This window comes from Vitis vinifera, chromosome 4 (assembly GCF_030704535.1).
Source record: "Vitis vinifera cultivar Pinot Noir 40024 chromosome 4, ASM3070453v1".
Classification (NCBI taxonomy): domain Eukaryota; kingdom Viridiplantae; phylum Streptophyta; class Magnoliopsida; order Vitales; family Vitaceae; genus Vitis; species Vitis vinifera.
In genome coordinates, this window is record NC_081808.1 from 238,971 (window position 1) to 256,619 (window position 17,649).

A 17,649-nucleotide genomic window follows, 5' to 3' on the forward strand; every position below is an offset into this window, starting at 1 on the left:
ATTTTTCTTTTATTTTTATCTTCATTTTCATCTCTACCCATCCAACCCCCCACCCCATGTAAACTTTGTTTTGTTTTTCTTTTTATTTCTTTTATTTTTTTCACACTCAATTATTTTTCATATTCTTCTTATATTTTAAAGCAAAATAATTTCTTTAAATAATAAATTATAAAATGATTTTTTCACCAAAAGTATATTATGTAAAATGATTTTATTATATTCAATGTTTTAATGTGAAATTCATAACTCAATTTTTTAAAATAAAAATTATTATTAAAATTTTAAAATAAACAATATTTAATTGGAATGGTCTTTTAAAAAATATGTTTGTTTATTGTGTTCAATATGATTTTTTTTGTAACCTAAACAAAAATATTGCATATAACTAGAGCTTGATTAAGAATATGAGCAATGTAATAATTATTTGTGTTAGTAAAGTAAAGACTCATAAAACAAAGTATGTAATCAAGAGCCTAAAAAAAAGTCAAACCCAGGTTGTTGAATCCCCACCTAGGCCGCCGATTTTTCTTTTTGATATATATATATATATATATATATATATATTGTCATTAGATGATTGAATTTCATCATTCATTGTATTTCGTATGTGATTTGTAATCTTAATCAACTAGAATTTATGTTCAATATGTTGAGAGGAGGTTAAAGAGAGTTCTTTATTAAAAATGGTATATGTGAAAAAAAAAAATATGATAAAAAAGTGTTACGTTTAACAAAAGAGCTATTGCAAATATCAACCTTTTTTTATATTCTTTAACCCCACTTTAACCAAAGGATAATATAAACTTATCACAAGATTATGAAAAGACTTGTCTTTATTCATGATATTTTTCTTTAACAGTTCAACTCGGCACCTTCTTCCATAAATAAATTATATTTGCTTTGGAAGAAAACTTGAGTTTTGAACAAATATAATATATTTGAAAAAAAAAATCCATAAAATGGATCTTCAATCAAAATAATTCTCAAAATAGTGTATTTGTACTTGGGCATCCAAATAGTTTGAGAATATTTTTTATGTGATAAAATCCTAATTGATAACTATGATTTTAATTTTTTTTTTTTAAATATAAAACCGCTGTTGGTAACTATAGTTTTAACTATTTTAAAAGAAAATTCAAAATCATAATTAACAACTATAGTTTTATAAGGTGGATATGTTAGCTCTTTTCTTATAATGTGTGCTCATATATAATTATATTTGTGTAAATATTATTTAAAAGTATCAATTGATAGATAGGTGAATCAATTGATTGGGCATCCAAGAGTCTTATGTATGGAAGACTCAAATTATAAATGGGGAGTTAGAAAATTTAATTTATATGAATGTGGTGTTTGTAACCCCATCATTATGAAATTTATTTTGTACATTATATTTATGAGTAATAGAGGAAAATGAAAAAGTATAATCTATGCATTTATATAAATGCATTCAAGTTCATAACTCACCATTACTCATTAATTTGTACATAATAGGTGTAAATAATGAGTATAACTCTCATATAGTCTTTTATAAGAAGACTAAGATGTTGTTTGTTTTTTGGCTGAATAGAAAAAATCAAATATTTTGGCTTTTTTTATTAAGCTAAAAGTAACTTGTTGATACTATCCAACATAGGTAAAGTGAACTTATTATCAATAAGTTTAGTTTAATGATGTTGGTTGATGTCAATAAGTTACTTTTAGCTGAATAGAAAAAGCAAAAATATTTGATTTTTTCTATTCAGCCAAAAAACAAACACCACCTAAGAGATGTACAACTTTTTATAAGTTAAGGTCTCAAATCACATTCTCATTCTTATGTCATTTTGTTATTTTATTTTTTAACAACATACACCACATAAGTGACCCATCCACTATATGAGAGTAGTGAGTTGAAGACTTTGATAATACAATTCATAAAATGATTCAATTTCACTTCAAAAATGATATTGGTATTATAAATCAAGGTAAGAATATGATCATTATTTTAATATTTATATTTATTTTGTTTTATGTATTCAAAATTGTTTTTTTTTTAAATAATGATTTCCGCATAAAGTTTATAAAAGTTTAGTTAACAAGATACCTATGTGGATGAGATGCACTAAAATTATTCTGAGATGGAACCTATCTTGTGGAATTTTTTTTAAATAAATTATTTTTGTTCAAAACTTAGAAAAAATAACTTGTTGAAAACTAAATTCAACTATACACTTTCGTATTTTTCTTTTTATAAGATCAAATCCACGTTATCACTTTTCCACTAGAATCCTCATGATTAATTGTAGAATTCTTGAGATGAAATGAAATGGTTGTTGAAACTTCAGTTTTCAAACTTGATCAATGTTGTCCCTTCCCTTAGCTGTGCATTATTCCAATGCCAGTTTTTCTCCACAAACTTAGTCCAGAGACAAGATTAGATTCCGTGTGGAACCATTCATGTGTGGATCCCGTTGTGAGACTTGACCATCAATATCCTTCTCTCCATTTGTGGGGTACTGCCCACGTGATCACTACTTTGGAAATTTGACTCTCAAAGACCCATAACTACAGATTTTCCATAAAACCAAAACGTGATGTAGACTAATTGGCGCCTAGCGTTGACCCAAAGTGAAGTCTTTTCTCTTGTCTGGCATTTTCCACATTTATTTATGATTACCATTTACCAAGACTTGCATAAGCGACATTGGGAATTGGTGTACCCCAATTTTCTGACATGGATTTACAACACTCATATATTTATATTTTTATTGATTCTCATTTCTCAATGTCAAGAATAGATGTTAATATTTAATACCTAAACTGTTTCTAACATTAAAGTAAATATGATTTCACGAATTTCATATTTTCTATCCTGTGGATGAGATGCACTAAAATTATTCTGAGATGGAACCTATCCTGTGGAATTTTTTTTAAATAAATTATTTTTGTTCAAAACTTAGAAAAAATAACTTGTTGAAAACTAAATTCAACTATACACTTTCGTATTTTTCTTTTTATAAGATCAAATCCACGTTATCACTTTTCCACTAGAATCCTCATGATTAATTGTAGAATTCTTGAGATGAAATGAAATGGTTGTTGAAACTTCAGTTTTCAATCTTGATCAATGTTGTCCCTTCCCTTAGCTGTGCATTATTCCAATGCCAGTTTTTCTCCACAAACTTAGTCCAGAGACAAGATTAGATTCCGTGTGGAACCATTCATGTGTGGATCCCGTTGTGAGACTTGACCATCAATATCCTTCTCTCCATTTGTGGGGTACTGCCCAAAGGCAATTAGGATAAGTTTCTTTATTGACTATTCAATGCCCTGTCACATTGATTTATTGTCCGCCCCAGTGCCCAATGGCCCATTCATATTGACTTGACTTTCAAATACCATTTAACCGTTGGTTTTCATCTTTCCCGCCCATCTTCCTCCCAACTCATAGAGAAGCGGTAAGGAACTCAACGTCACCAAAATGCGGAAACCACCATTTTTATTTACCAAAATTCCATTCCCCGCTCTATTTCTCCTCCTCGTCTTCTCCTTAACCTTTCAAGTAATTTCCCAAAATCTAGATGCTGAACGATCAATCCTACTAGACGTTAAACAACAACTGGGCAATCCACCGTCACTCCAATCGTGGAATTCCTCATCCTCGCCCTGTGATTGGTCGGAAATTACATGCATCGACAATATCGTCACTGAAATTTCACTCAGCTACAAGACCATCACAAAGAAAATTCCAGCCAGAATTTGTGACCTCAAGAACCTAATCGTACTTGACGTCTCCTACAATTACATTCCAGGCGAGTTCCCGGATATTCTCAATTGCTCTAAGCTCGAATATCTCCTCTTGTTGCAAAACTCCTTCGTGGGTCCAATTCCAGCTGATATTGATCGACTTTCACGTCTCCGGTACCTAGACCTCACCGCAAACAACTTCTCTGGAGATATTCCCGCAGCAATTGGGCGGCTACGGGAGCTGTTCTACTTGTTTATGGTTCAAAATGAGTTCAACGGCACCTGGCCAACAGAGATTGGTAATTTGGCAAATCTTGAACAATTGGCCATGGCCTATAATGACAAATTCCGGCCTTCAGCCCTTCCAAAGGAGTTTGGCGCATTGAAGAAGCTGAAATTTCTGTGGATGACGGAGGCGAATTTGATCGGCGAAATACCGAAGAGCTTCAACAATCTATCGAGTCTGGAACGCTTGGACCTCTCACTCAACGAATTGAATGGTACGATCCCGGTAGGCATGCTTACGTTGAAGAATTTGACCTATTTGTATTTATTCTGTAATAGATTGTCAGGCCGCGTTCCTTCATCGATAGAAGCTTTCAACTTGAAAGAAATTGATCTTTCCGACAACCATTTGACGGGGCCGATACCAGCAGGTTTCGTGAAGCTACAAAATTTGACATGTTTGAATCTTTTTTGGAATCAGTTGTCAGGAGAGATACCAGCAAATATAAGCCTCATTCCTACACTTGAAACCTTCAAAGTTTTTAGCAATAAATTGAGTGGAGTTTTGCCCCCAGCATTTGGCCTTCATTCGGAGCTCAAATTCTTTGAGATTTTTGAGAATAAACTAAGCGGGGAACTACCGCAACATTTATGCGCTAGGGGAACTTTGCTTGGAGTGATTGCTTCCAACAATAATCTCAGCGGAGAAGTGCCCAAGTCCCTCGGGAATTGCAGAAGTTTGCTCACCATTCAGGTTTCCAACAATCGCTTTTCAGGCGAGATTCCTTCTGGCATCTGGACATCCCCGGGCATGGTATCGGTGATGTTAGCTGGAAATTCATTCTCGGGGGCACTTCCAAGTAGATTGGCAAGGAATTTGTCCAGAGTGGATATCAGTAACAACAAGTTTTCTGGTCCAATTCCTACTGAAATCTCTTCTTGGATGAAAATAGGTGTTCTTAATGCCAACAACAATATGTTGTCAGGAAAAATTCCAGTGGAATTGACCAGTCTTTGGAACATCTCTGTTCTGTTGCTTGATGGGAATCAATTCTCGGGTGAACTTCCATCCCAGATCATCTCATGGAAGTCACTCACTAATTTGAATCTCTCAAGAAACAAACTGTCAGGCCTAATTCCCAAGGCATTAGGTTCTTTACCTAGCCTTACTTACCTCGACCTGTCAGAAAACCAGTTCTTAGGTCAAATTCCTTCTGAACTCGGTCATTTGAAGCTTAATATCCTCAATCTTTCGTCCAACCAACTCTCTGGGTTGGTCCCCTTTGAGTTTCAAAATGCAGCATACAATTACAGTTTCTTGAACAATCCCAAACTGTGTGTCAATGTTCCCACTCTGAACCTCCCTAGATGTGATGCCAAACCCGTTGACTCCTACAAATTGTCAACCAAATATCTTGTTATGATCCTAATTTTCGCTCTATCTGGTTTCCTAGCTGTTGCCTTCTTTACCCTGTTCATGGTTCGACACTATCACAGGAAGAATCATAGTCGAGACCAAACAAATTGGAAGCTTACTCCATTCCAAAATCTGGATTTCGATGAACAGAACATATTGTTCGGTTTGACAGAAAATAATTTGATCGGACGTGGTGGGTCAGGGAAAGTATACCGAATTGCTAATGACCGTTCTGGTGAAATCTTTGCTGTTAAAATGATTTGTAACAACGGGAGATTGGATCACAAGCTTCAGAAACCATTCATAGCAAAAGACGAGATATTGGGCACCTTACACCATTCCAATATAGTGAAGTTGTTGTGCTGCATATCAAATGAAACCACAAGTCTTCTTGTTTATGAGTACATGGAGAACCAAAGTTTGGATAGATGGCTTCATGGGAAGAAGCAGAGAACATCGTCCATGACAAGTTCAGTTCATAACTTCGTCTTGGATTGGCCAACAAGGTTGCAGATTGCCATCGGAGCTGCAAAAGGCCTACGCCACATGCATGAATACTGTTCTGCCCCGATCATACATCGAGATGTAAAGTCCAGCAACATCTTACTAGACGCTGAGTTCAACGCGAAAATTGCAGATTTTGGATTAGCCAAGATGTTGGTCAAGCAAGGAGAGCCTGACACCATGTCAGGAGTTGCAGGCTCTTACGGATATATTGCCCCCGGTAAGACTATCCAAGGCCTTCCTGTCCACATGTTCTCATTTCCATAATTTATCGATAATTTTTATCAAATAATTCTTGTATGCTTGGATGACAGAGTATGCTTATACAACAAAGGTGAACGAGAAGATTGATGTATATAGCTTTGGAGTAGTTCTGCTTGAGCTGGTGACGGGGAGAGAACCCAACAGCGAGCACATGTGCCTTGTAGAATGGGCATGGGATCAGTTTAGAGAAGGGAAAACCATTGAGGAAGTGGTGGATGAGGAGATCAAGGAACAATGTAACAGAGCACAAGTGACCACTCTCTTCAATCTAGGCCTCATGTGCACTACCACATTACCATCCACTAGGCCAACAATGAAGGAGGTTTTGGAAATTCTTCGACAGTGCAATCCTCAGAAGGACCATGGAAGAAAGAAAAAGGACCATGAAGCTGCACTCGAACATACATCGAGATGTAAAGTCCAGCAACATCTTACTAGACGTTGAGTTCAACGCGAAAATTGCAGATTTTGGATTAGCCAAGATGTTGGTCAAGCAAGGAGAGCCGGACACTATGTCAGGAGTTGAAGGCTCTTATGGATATATTGGCCCCGGTAAGACCATCCAAGGCTTTTCTGTCCACATGTTCTCATTTCCATAATTTATTGATAATTTTTATCAAATAATTCTCGTATGCTTGGATGACAGAGTATGCTTATACAACAAAGGTGAAGGAGAAGATCGATGTATATAGCTTTAGAGTAGTTCTTCTTGAGCTGGTGACGAGGAGAGAACCCAATAGCGAGCACATGTGCCTTGTAGAATGGGCATGGGATCAGTTTAGAGAAGGGAAAACCATTGAGGAAGTGGTGGATGAGGAGATCAAGGAACAATGTGACAAAGCACAAGTGACCACTCTCTTCAATCTAGGCCTCATGTGTATTACCACATTACCATCCACTAGGCCAACAATGAAGGAGGTTTTGGAAATTCTTCGACAGTGTAGTCCTCATGAGGACCATGGAAGAAAGAAAAAGGACCATGAAGCTGCACCCGAACATACATTGAGATGTAAAGTCCAGCAACATCTTACTAGACGCTGAGTTCAGCGCGAAAATTGTAGATTTTGGATTAGCCAAGATGTTGGTCAAGCAAGGAGAGTCGGACACCATGTCAGGAGTTGAAGGCTCTTACGGATATATTGCCCCCGGTAAGACCATCCAAGGCCTTCCTGTCCACATGTTCTCATTTCCATAATTTATCGATAATTTTTATCAAATAATTCTCGTATGCTTGGATGACAGAGTATGCTTATACAACAAAGGTGAACGAGAATATCGATGTATATAGCTTTGGAGTAGTTCTGCTAGAGCTGGTGATGGGGAGAGAACCCAACAACGAGCACATGTGCCTTGTAGAATGGGCATGAGATCAGTTTAGAGAAGAGAAAACCATTGAGGAAGTGGTGGATGAGGAGATCAAGGAACAATGTGACAAAGCACAAGTGACCACTCTCTTCAATCTAGGCCTCATGTGCACTACCACATTACCATCCACTAGGCCAACAATGAAGGAGGTTTTGGAAATTCTTCGATAGTGCAGTCCTTAGGAGGACCATGGAAGAAAGAAAAAGGACCATGAAGCTGCACCCGATCATACATCGAGATGTAAAGTCCAGCAACAACTTACTAGACGCTGAGTTCAGCGCGAAAATGGTAGATTTTGGATTAGCCAAGATGTTGGTCAAGAAAGGAGAGCCTGACACCATGTCAGGAGTTGAAGGCTCTTACGGATATATTGCCCCCGGTAAGACCATCCAAGGCCTTCCTGTCCACATGTTCTCATTTCCATAATTTATCGATAATTTTTATCAAATAATTCTCGTATGCTTGGATTACAGAGTATGCTTATACAACAAAGGTGAACAATAAGATCGATGTATATAGCTTTGGAGTAGTTCTGCTTGAGCTGGTGACGAGGAGAGAACCTAATAGCGAGCACATGTGCCTTGTAGAATGGGCATGAGATTAATTTAGAGAAGGGAAAACCATTGAGGAAGTGGTGGATGAGGAGATTAAGGAACAATGTGACAGAGCATAAGTGACCACTCTCTTTAATCTAGGCCTCATGTGCACTACCACATTACCATCCACTAGGCCAACAATGAAGGAGGTTTTGGAAATTCTTCGACAGTGCAGTCCTCATGAGGACCATGGAAGAAAGAAAAAGGACCATGAAGCTGCACCTGAACATACATCGAGATGTAAAGTCCAGCAACATCTTACTAGACGCTGAGTTCAACGCGAAAATTGTAGATTTTGGATTACCCAAGATGTTGGTCAAGCAAGGAGAGCCCGATACCATGTCAGGAGTTGCAGGCTCTTACAGATATATTGCCCCCGGTAAGACCATCCAAGGCCTTCCTGTCCACATGTTGTCATTTCCATAATTTATCGATAATTTTTATCAAATGATTCTCGTATGCTTGGATGACAGAGTATGCTTATACACCAAAGGTGAAGGAGAAGACCGATGTATATAGCTTTGGAGTAGTTCTTCTTGAGCTGGTGACGGGGAGAGAACCTAACAGCGAGCACATGTGCCTTGTAGAATGGGCATGGGATCAGTTTAGAGAAGGGAAAACCATTGAGGAAGTGGTGGATGAGGAGATCAAAGAACAATGTGACAGAGCACAAGTGACCACTTTCTTCAATCTAGGCCTCATGTGCACTACCACATTACCATCCACTAGGCCAACAATGAAGGAGGTTTTGGAAATTCTTCGACTGTGCAGTCCTCAGGAGGACCATGGAAGAAAGAAAAAAGACCATGAAGCTGCACCCCTGCTTCTAAATGGCACTTAACCTGCCACTTTCAAGCATAACGACAAGGGATTTCTATTTTTCTGTCATTACTATAGTGGGATTTCAAAGAAATGGGCTTCATTTTTTAAACTTCTTATTACCAGCAGGAGTCCCACTACCGTTAGCACCTTTGTTAGTAGTTCTTGAGCTAATCCCTCATTGTTTTCATGCATTAAACTTAGGAATGCATTTATTTGCTAATATGATGGCCGGTCATACTTCAGTAAAGATTTTAAGTGGGCTTGTGTCACGCCCAAAATCTAGGTAACCCAAAACTCGACTCGTGACCTCAGGTCAAAAGTTTGACCCTAAGAGTTACTCCTATCCACGTTGGCAATCAACCAAAATATCCTGATTTTTTTTTTCTATTTTTCAATAAAGTGTTTAATCCCAAATAAATTTATTAAGTTAAGATTTACTGTAACATATTATTTTATTTTTCCAAAACCAACTATCACACTATCTCCTGTTCACAAGTATAATAAATCCACCAATAATCTTTCTACCCAAAAACTCAAATATTTATAATAATCTCCAAGTCAAAAAGAATATTTCCAAAAATGTTTTACAAACTAACAAAATATAATTTAATTTACAAAAGTCCATATAACTCAAATTAACACATGTCAAAAAGGTAATATACATCTAAAAACAACCATTATTATGGTTCTTTTGCTTTCTGGAACACTTCCTAATCTTCCTGTGGCCCCTCAAAAACTATATTGACATCTAAAAATTTTAGAAAATAAAAGAGTGAGCATTTTCACGTTGCTTAGTAGGGTGTTTTACACCCAAATGAGTTACACATTCTAGGTCAATAAAACACAACTATATACCAAAATATAATGTTACATTTACATTATACACACTAAAAGAAACCTCAACTATACAAATTTAAACTAATCAAAATTATCATTTTTCTTATTCAATAATATGCCTAACATATCAATAATTCTAAATTTACAAAATAAATAAGCCATTTTAGTCTTGAATAATATATTCAAACATACACTTGATAAATAATACAAATCCTTCTTCCAAATGCAACCATGATGCAAATGTTTACACGCAATCACGCAATACACTATCATTCTCGAGCTTTCACCGAAAGATACGCGTCCATACCCAAATACACTCTCCATTTAGAATTATCTCGGGGTAAACTTTTGGGTCTTTCACCTTAAGGATCTCACTCTCTTCTTAATTCACCATCTCTAGGGTCATTCCATTTCTTATTTTTCTTTTCATTTCATTTTTGCCATCTTCGGGGTCTTTTCATTCTCATTTCCCTTTCACACAACGATTTAATTTCTTTAATTTTTCTTTTTCTTCACACAACCATGATGCATATGAAATGCAATCAAATCATATTTTAACATCCACAAATTTCCAAAACATAATTCTATTTACTCCCATTATGTTTCATAATTTCCAACAATTCACACAACGATTTTTCTCCACTTTAATCACCACAAACGTCAAAGAAAATTCATAATTAATTTATATAGTATCAAAACATAGTTTTAGACCTTAGCCACATAAATTCTATTTATTCTCGACATGCTTAATAATTTCCAACAACCAATATAACCATTTTTTTTCTTCAATTAAATAACCACATATAACCAAGAAAATTCCCACTAATACAAATATCAACAAAAAAGTAATTTATGTCATAATTTATTTATCTTCAATAATCTCAATAATTTTAACACTCAATACAACAATTTTCCACAACTAAGCCACCACAACATTCAGAATTTTTTTTTCAATAATTCAAATATTAACAAAATCCCAATTTATACCATCAATTTATTTATTTCTAACAATATTAATAATTTTAAAACAATAAATTTAACCATATCTCAATATTAAAAAATTTCAACAAATAAATTCCATTATTTTCAACACTAATATATCATCAATAAATTTATAAAATTTCTAATATGATAAAAATCACAAAAATATATTAACCAATGTTCCAAATAAACAAAGTTCCATAACCACAAAAATCCGGTAAATTCTATCATAAGGACAACAATTAAATACCAACAATTCTAATATTTTTATCTTGCATTAAACTTTTATCCACTTTCCATTTAACATTTTCAAAGCAAAACCAAATCATTTCATATATTTAGAGTTTTCAAAAAATAATCTAAATGAAAACTATATGACGATCTACTATAACTCAACAACTCACCGATTTTCATAGAGTTTTTTGAAAGTAAATAAAAGCAAAATGAAATGCCCTAAAAATTTTGAGAGAGAAATTTAGGAAAAACACATCCCTACCTGTACAATAAAATCCAACCGTGGGATCGAAAATCCGACTCTGTAGAAGTGTTCACCACGTTAAAGATTATCATTGTTTGAAATTTCATCATGATCAAAGGTCGTTTCACCATCGGATCAACAAAAACACACGATAAAAAACCTTCTCAGCATCTCCCCTGCATCCCCCTTTCCCCTCATTTCTTTCTTTTAAACCTCTCACCACCCAGCAACTCTCCAGCAACTTCATAATATATATATATATATATACACATATATATTATTAAACAATTTTGAAATACCACACACATCCTTTTATTTTAATAAAATAAATTATTACTCTTTATTTCACATTTCATAATTATAAAATTATACTTAACCTGTGATTTTCCATTTTACAAAAAATTCCACCTTATTCGTAATTAAATTTACTACAAGCTTGCTCTTCAAAAATATAAATTAACTTTAATTATCCAAAACATTTTTACTTTGAAATTCACTTAAAATATGATATAATTAACTATTAACAAAATTCAATTTCATAAAATATTAGAAACATAAAATAATTTTTTGGCAACCAAAAAGTTGAAATATTTCGTCATTCAATTTATAAAAAAAAAAAAATCAACTTCTCAGCCCTTTGATATATTTTTTTCATTTATTTTATTAGTCAATTTTCTCAATTGCATCAAACTTTCAAATGTTAATTTCACTAAATTCACATTTAATTAATTTATCACTATATACATATATATATATATTGATTAACATATCATAATTTAATATTAATTTAATTTCAATTTAATTTTGTTTTGATGTTTTGTAATTCTATAAAGTTTAATTATAATTATAAAAATTAAATTCAATTTCTTTTTAATTATCCATCATAATAATTCGATATAATATAAATTTTTACCAAGTTTTTCTTCCTACATTTCTTTGATAATTACCAAATAATAATTAAATTAATCCCGTAATGCACTTAATAATTAAATTTTCAAAACCTAATCTCAATTATTTGTGATTAAATTTTTTTCTCCAAATCAAAATTTAATTTATGAAATTCCCTATTCTTACATCTTACGTGATAAAATTTTCAAATTATTAATTTTTAATATACTTTTCTAAAATCTCTCTTAATTAGATACTAACACATGGGTCCTCACCATTTTTCTTTTTTACCATTTGACCCACAATTATATGAAACTTTATAGTCCAAGAATTTGACGTGCCCTTAAAAATCCAGGTATTAGAGTTTGCTCGGACTATGCTATGTATGAATGATCTTTTATGTTTCATAGGATCCTCGTCCCTTTTTTTTTTTTTTTATAGTTCTTGCATTAACCTGTCCGGAAGTAGGTGTAGCTATGTCACAAGCTCAACAAAGATGACGATATCTTGGTTTGAAATTTGCAGCTTGTACATAAGTCTCATAAGGAAGCTTGTAAATTAAGCCAATGGCTGGGTTCCCTAGCAAAATGCACGATGGAAGCTTTAATTTTAATTTTTTTTTTTTCGATTATTGAGAGTTGGTAACTTAGTACAAGCAGCTGGGATTGAGAGCTGTTTATTTTTAATATGTGAAACAGAAATCCAGTTGCAGTAATGAATTGAAGTTTTTTTTTTTTTTTTAATTTTGTTTTTTGTTTGGTTAATTTGGAGGTTTGTGGGTTGGTTGGTTATCTATCAGAAGCCGAACCGTTGATCTTAAATTATGTTTTTATTTTTCTGAAATTCTGGGAATATCTACAATTGATGTGGTTTTTTTTTTCTCTTTTCTTTTTTAATGCTTGGTGCTGCTGGGTTTGCGTTTTTTTACGGATGTTTGGGTGGGCAATATTGAAATTCGTGGGATTATTTTGAGAAATTTAGTTTTTTGGTTGAGGAATTTTTGCTTCTGAAACAACAAGCATTCGTGTACGGTTTGACCGCTTGAATTCCCAATCTTGGGTCTGTGCTTCTCCAGAAAAACCTGTTCAAATTATTAATGGGTTTTATTTTATTTTATGATTTAATTTTTTGAAAATCTTAAATTAGGTGGAAAGATCCATCCCGTACAATGAGCATAGGCCAAGGAGGCCCCCACCAGACTTGTCTTTCCTGCTTGTCCATGGGAGAATAGTTTACATCGGCATGCCAGTAAGTAGTTAAACACAGTATCTCTATATGGATATAATTCTTTTAGGTGGATATCAAAACAATAAGGAATGGATTAAGATATTCTTGATGACAAATATGATGCATATTTTTCTCCCTTTGGACAGAATTTATGCAATTATCTGTAAATTCAACTTATTTCCTGTTGTTGGGATGACGAATCTTGAATTAGTTGTAAAATTTAGTGAGAAGATGTCTCATCTTGGCCTTGAAGTTTAGTTGCTTACCTGTGGAGAGAAGGAAATGGAGAAAGCCATCAATTTGCATTATTTTTCTAGATCTCTAGTGGACTTGACAAGAACATCTTGCTTTGGATTGTGAAGAAGTTAACTAGCTTTCTATCCCAGTAGCTTATATCAATCATCTCACAGGAGTGAAGAAACTGAAGCATAATGTTTCCTGTATGGATTTTCTTCCTTTTCTTCAAGCATGTGGATAATATAGGGTAATTTCTGCTTCCCACTTGATTCATCACTTGATTAAAGGAAAAGGACTTTGAATTCCCATAGGAACGTCCCTCATTTACATGTCTCTAATTCATTGCAAAAACTTGGGAGCTTGGGTCATGAAATTATATAACTAGAGAAAGTAAAGACAATAGGATTGGAAAAATTTAGTAGCATAGGCTTTTTAAATATGAAAATTGATACCATTTTATATAAATAGTGAACAAAAGATATACCCCTGGTTGACTCTACCTGAACTAGAGTCTTTTGACGTGATGAGATGTGCCCCATGAACAAGTACCATGTTATCTATTGTATGGTATAAAAGTTCCATATGGTGGTTTTTACAAGAATGTTGTATTGATTTCTAATTTTGAGTAACTCTCTAAGTCAAAATGTCTAAGAAAACAAAAGGGAAAGAATATTTTACCATAGTGGGCTATTTGAACCAGTGAGAGGAAGCGAAAATTGAAAATAATATTGACACAAATTATGACGAGGGTGGTAGTCTTTACTTTGCCTTTGCAGGTAGTCTTTATAAACAAATTCCTCATTATTACTTCTTTTTTCTCTAGTTAATAGTACGCTTAATTTGCTTCCTTTGCCTTTGTGCTAACACTTCATCATTCCATCTTATGATAACAACTTCCTTTAATTTTAAAGCTATTTACTACTGCTTTAGCCTCTACCTTCCAGTGAAGCTTCTCAAACAAAAAGTGGCAAGAACATGTCATGAAAGCTTTTATTCCCAAAGAGAAGACCTAAATGGAAATAAGAGAATTATGCCCTTCTGCTGAGGGTTGGACATCTTTATTTATGAGAAAAACCCAGAGTTTTAGTATAAAATCATATTCCTTCTGGACTCCTTTAAGTGGGTCTATTTGTGAGTTTCATCTTTCTGGAACTTATATTTCCTAGAGTCCTAGTCTTCCCTTCTAATAGTGGTATGATATGACTACTTGGGCCATTGTGGTTCTAGGTTGTACCCTACTGATGAATATCCCTTTTAGGTGTTGTAGAACAATTTAAAAATTCTCCAACAAAGATTACCTAACCTTAGACTATCTCAATGTCAAGAAACTTTTCTTCCAATAATTTTTCAACAAAGCATAATATCCACAAGCAAGAATGTATACATCAACACTCTCCCAATAATTTATCAATGCAAAATACATGCAAATGCTTCAACACTTCTCAAAAATAAATCAAAAGAACAATCATCTCCTCAACTCATAACAATTGACTCCATGATATCATTAAACAAAGTGAACAGAAGAATTATTAAAGACATTCAATAGATCATCACACTTAAATCACTTCATATTTCTTCCATTCAACAAGTATGCCCAAGTAATCAATGATATCAAAAACAGAAAATAAATCAAAGTGTAGAGTGAGAGAAAAAGACAATGAACACTGAATTTTTAACGTGGAAAACCTCCGAATAGATCAAAAACCATGGGCCTATCACCGATTGAAAAACTCCACTATGAAGACTAAAAACTGAGTACAAGGTTTTATCTAGCTCAAGCCAACCAATCCTTCCCGGACTACTTGACTAGTACCTTCATTTTCAGCTTCTCACCTTCTTCTTTCGGAGCACACTTGGAGTTCACACGAAGCTCAATCCCGGCCTCTTCTTGAATCCACATAAGAAGAAAATGGGTATGTACCTAAACCCAAATAGATAAGAGATTGAAATGTGAATGAAGGAATGAATCAACCGATTTATTGCTTAAGAAAATCCATTAAAAACTAGTTTGGAAAACATTAAAAGAAGTGGATTTTCTTTGAAATCAAAAACCCCAAATTAGGAAAACAAAATGAGAAAATGAAGAACACAAGGAGTGTGGCTACTCTCTCCACGTTTTCTGCAGTCACCACCTAGAAAAATGAGAGAAGATTGCTTTTTAAAGTGTAAAAAGAAACCCTTAATCTAATGACTGAGATTTGATATATAAAAAATTAGTTGGATCGATCCACCCTTGCACCTAGATCGATCCAGAAACAGGGGAATGAAAGCCTTGCACCAAAAACCATTTCTTTCAACTTTCTAACACATTTAAATATTAAAAATCGGGTTGATTCACATCTAATGACCACACACTTGGTTACATACCTTGGCCTCTTAGCAAAGTTTTAGTTGTCAAAGTCAAGTAGTTTGAATAGGAATTGGAAAGCCGAGTTAGGGGACACTTAGGAATTTTGTCCGGAATTGTCAACCTAGTTTAACACTCACAATGTGCATCATGTGATTCATAATCTTCATTAGCTAGCTCCTTCATGGTTAATGAATCCTTCGTCTCAAGCTCCTTTCAACACACAATCGGGCTGCTCGATCCTTTATTAAGCAGAATTCAATTTGAATCAACATTTCTTCGTCGACTGCATCTGCCATTTTGTCATTTTCTACACACTGGAAAGCTGGAGTTCTGATATGCTTTTCACTTTCTGATGGACTGGTTTCCAATGATGAAGATGGAGAGCCAAAACCCTGCAGTCTTTTCTAATCTAAAGACATGCTCTATGCATGTCAATTTCAATGAGTCACCAAATGCTCGATGATCCGTCGGATTGCTTTCCTCTTATTCTTATATTACCAGACTAAATCCTATACAAACCTTAACCACAAGTTTTCCCACTCCTGAATGTAAGCTCCAGATCATCCAGAAGATGATTTAACTCTTGCACAGTTCAGGATAGATCAGTGACCGCTTCAACAAGGCCTCCCGCTTAGAAGTCTCCCCATCCAAGTTCCCGAAACTATGCAAATTGCTGATATCTTCCTGTAAGCCTAGTTATATGAACCTTACTCAATAGGCCAAGCAAGACTTTGGAGAGCGAAAATCCATTGTGGAAGCCTTGGATGAGGAGATCATGGAAGAAATGAGCATTGTGTTCAAACTAGGCCTCATGTGTACTAGCAAAGCACCTTCTGACAGGCCTTCCATGAGGAGGTATTGCTAATTCTTGATGGATGTGGTCCTCAGCATGGTCATGCTACATTACAAACGATCCCACCACTTTTCATGAAGTTAAATGTAGTTATTTAGAAGGTGTGCGTTGTAGAAATGTAGATACCAAGCAACCAATTCTACCTCTCTTGATATTGTCTAGCTAACTATTGAGCTCATCTCTGGTAAATGGGAATGAACAGGAATCAACGTCTCATTTCTTTTCTCCTACGAGAATTGAAACAAAAATGAATATAATGAAAATGAAATCTCATTTATAAATGGGATTTAAATTCATTCGAAGGTATTTTGATTCCCTTATTTTTATAAATATTTTTCAAATGTTAAAAAGTTAAAGACTTTTTTAGATAAGCTGATTTTAAAAATAATTGGTTTTGTAAAAAACACAAATTATAAATTTAATTTATATAATGTTAACTAAATTTAATTCACATCTTATTAAAAGTACAAATAAATTAGAAATCAATAGTTTTTAATAAAATATAAAAATAAAATAATAAATTATATATTTTGATAAATATTATAAATATATAGATATTAACATTAATTGATTTATTTTGTTAAAAATAAAGAATAATTATTCAAAATTAATAATTGCTAATATTATTCTATCTTAAATAAAAAAAAAAAGAGTTAATTTTTTAAGTTATAAATAAGTCATTTTTTCATAATATACATATGTTTATTAGTCAATTACAAAGATGACATTTTGAAATATTTTATTTAATCTATAATTAATTAATCAGTTTTTTTAATTTCAAATTATTCTTAACAATTACAAGATTTATTAAAGAATTTAAAGCATTAATTATATCTATTATTTTTTATAGTCGTTACATTTTTTTGAGTTTTAAAT

At 33.8% G+C, this 17,649-nt stretch overlaps 1 protein-coding gene across 1 annotated transcript; it reads left to right on the plus strand.

Annotated features, from left to right (window-relative positions):
- Window positions 1-3,335: 3,335 nt before the first annotated feature.
- Window positions 3,336-9,340, plus strand: LOC100257733 (receptor-like protein kinase HSL1). Its single transcript, XM_059736122.1, has 6 exons — window positions 3,336-6,095; window positions 6,190-6,691; window positions 6,786-7,287; window positions 7,382-7,883; window positions 7,978-8,479; window positions 8,574-9,340. The coding sequence occupies exons 1-2, from the start codon at window positions 3,464-3,466 to the stop codon at window positions 6,582-6,584; spliced, it is 3,027 nt and encodes a 1,008-aa protein (XP_059592105.1). The 5' UTR covers window positions 3,336-3,463; the 3' UTR covers window positions 6,585-6,691; window positions 6,786-7,287; window positions 7,382-7,883; window positions 7,978-8,479; window positions 8,574-9,340.
- The last annotated feature ends 8,309 nt before the right edge of the window (window positions 9,341-17,649 follow it).

Coding starts and splice junctions, on each gene's coding strand:
- LOC100257733 (XM_059736122.1), top strand. CDS start 3,464: ATGCGGAAACCACCATTTTTATTTACCAAAATTCCATTCCCCGCTCTA. Junction 6,096..6,189: donor TTACGGATATATTGCCCCCG/GTAAGACTATCC, acceptor CTTGGATGACAG/AGTATGCTTATACAACAAAG.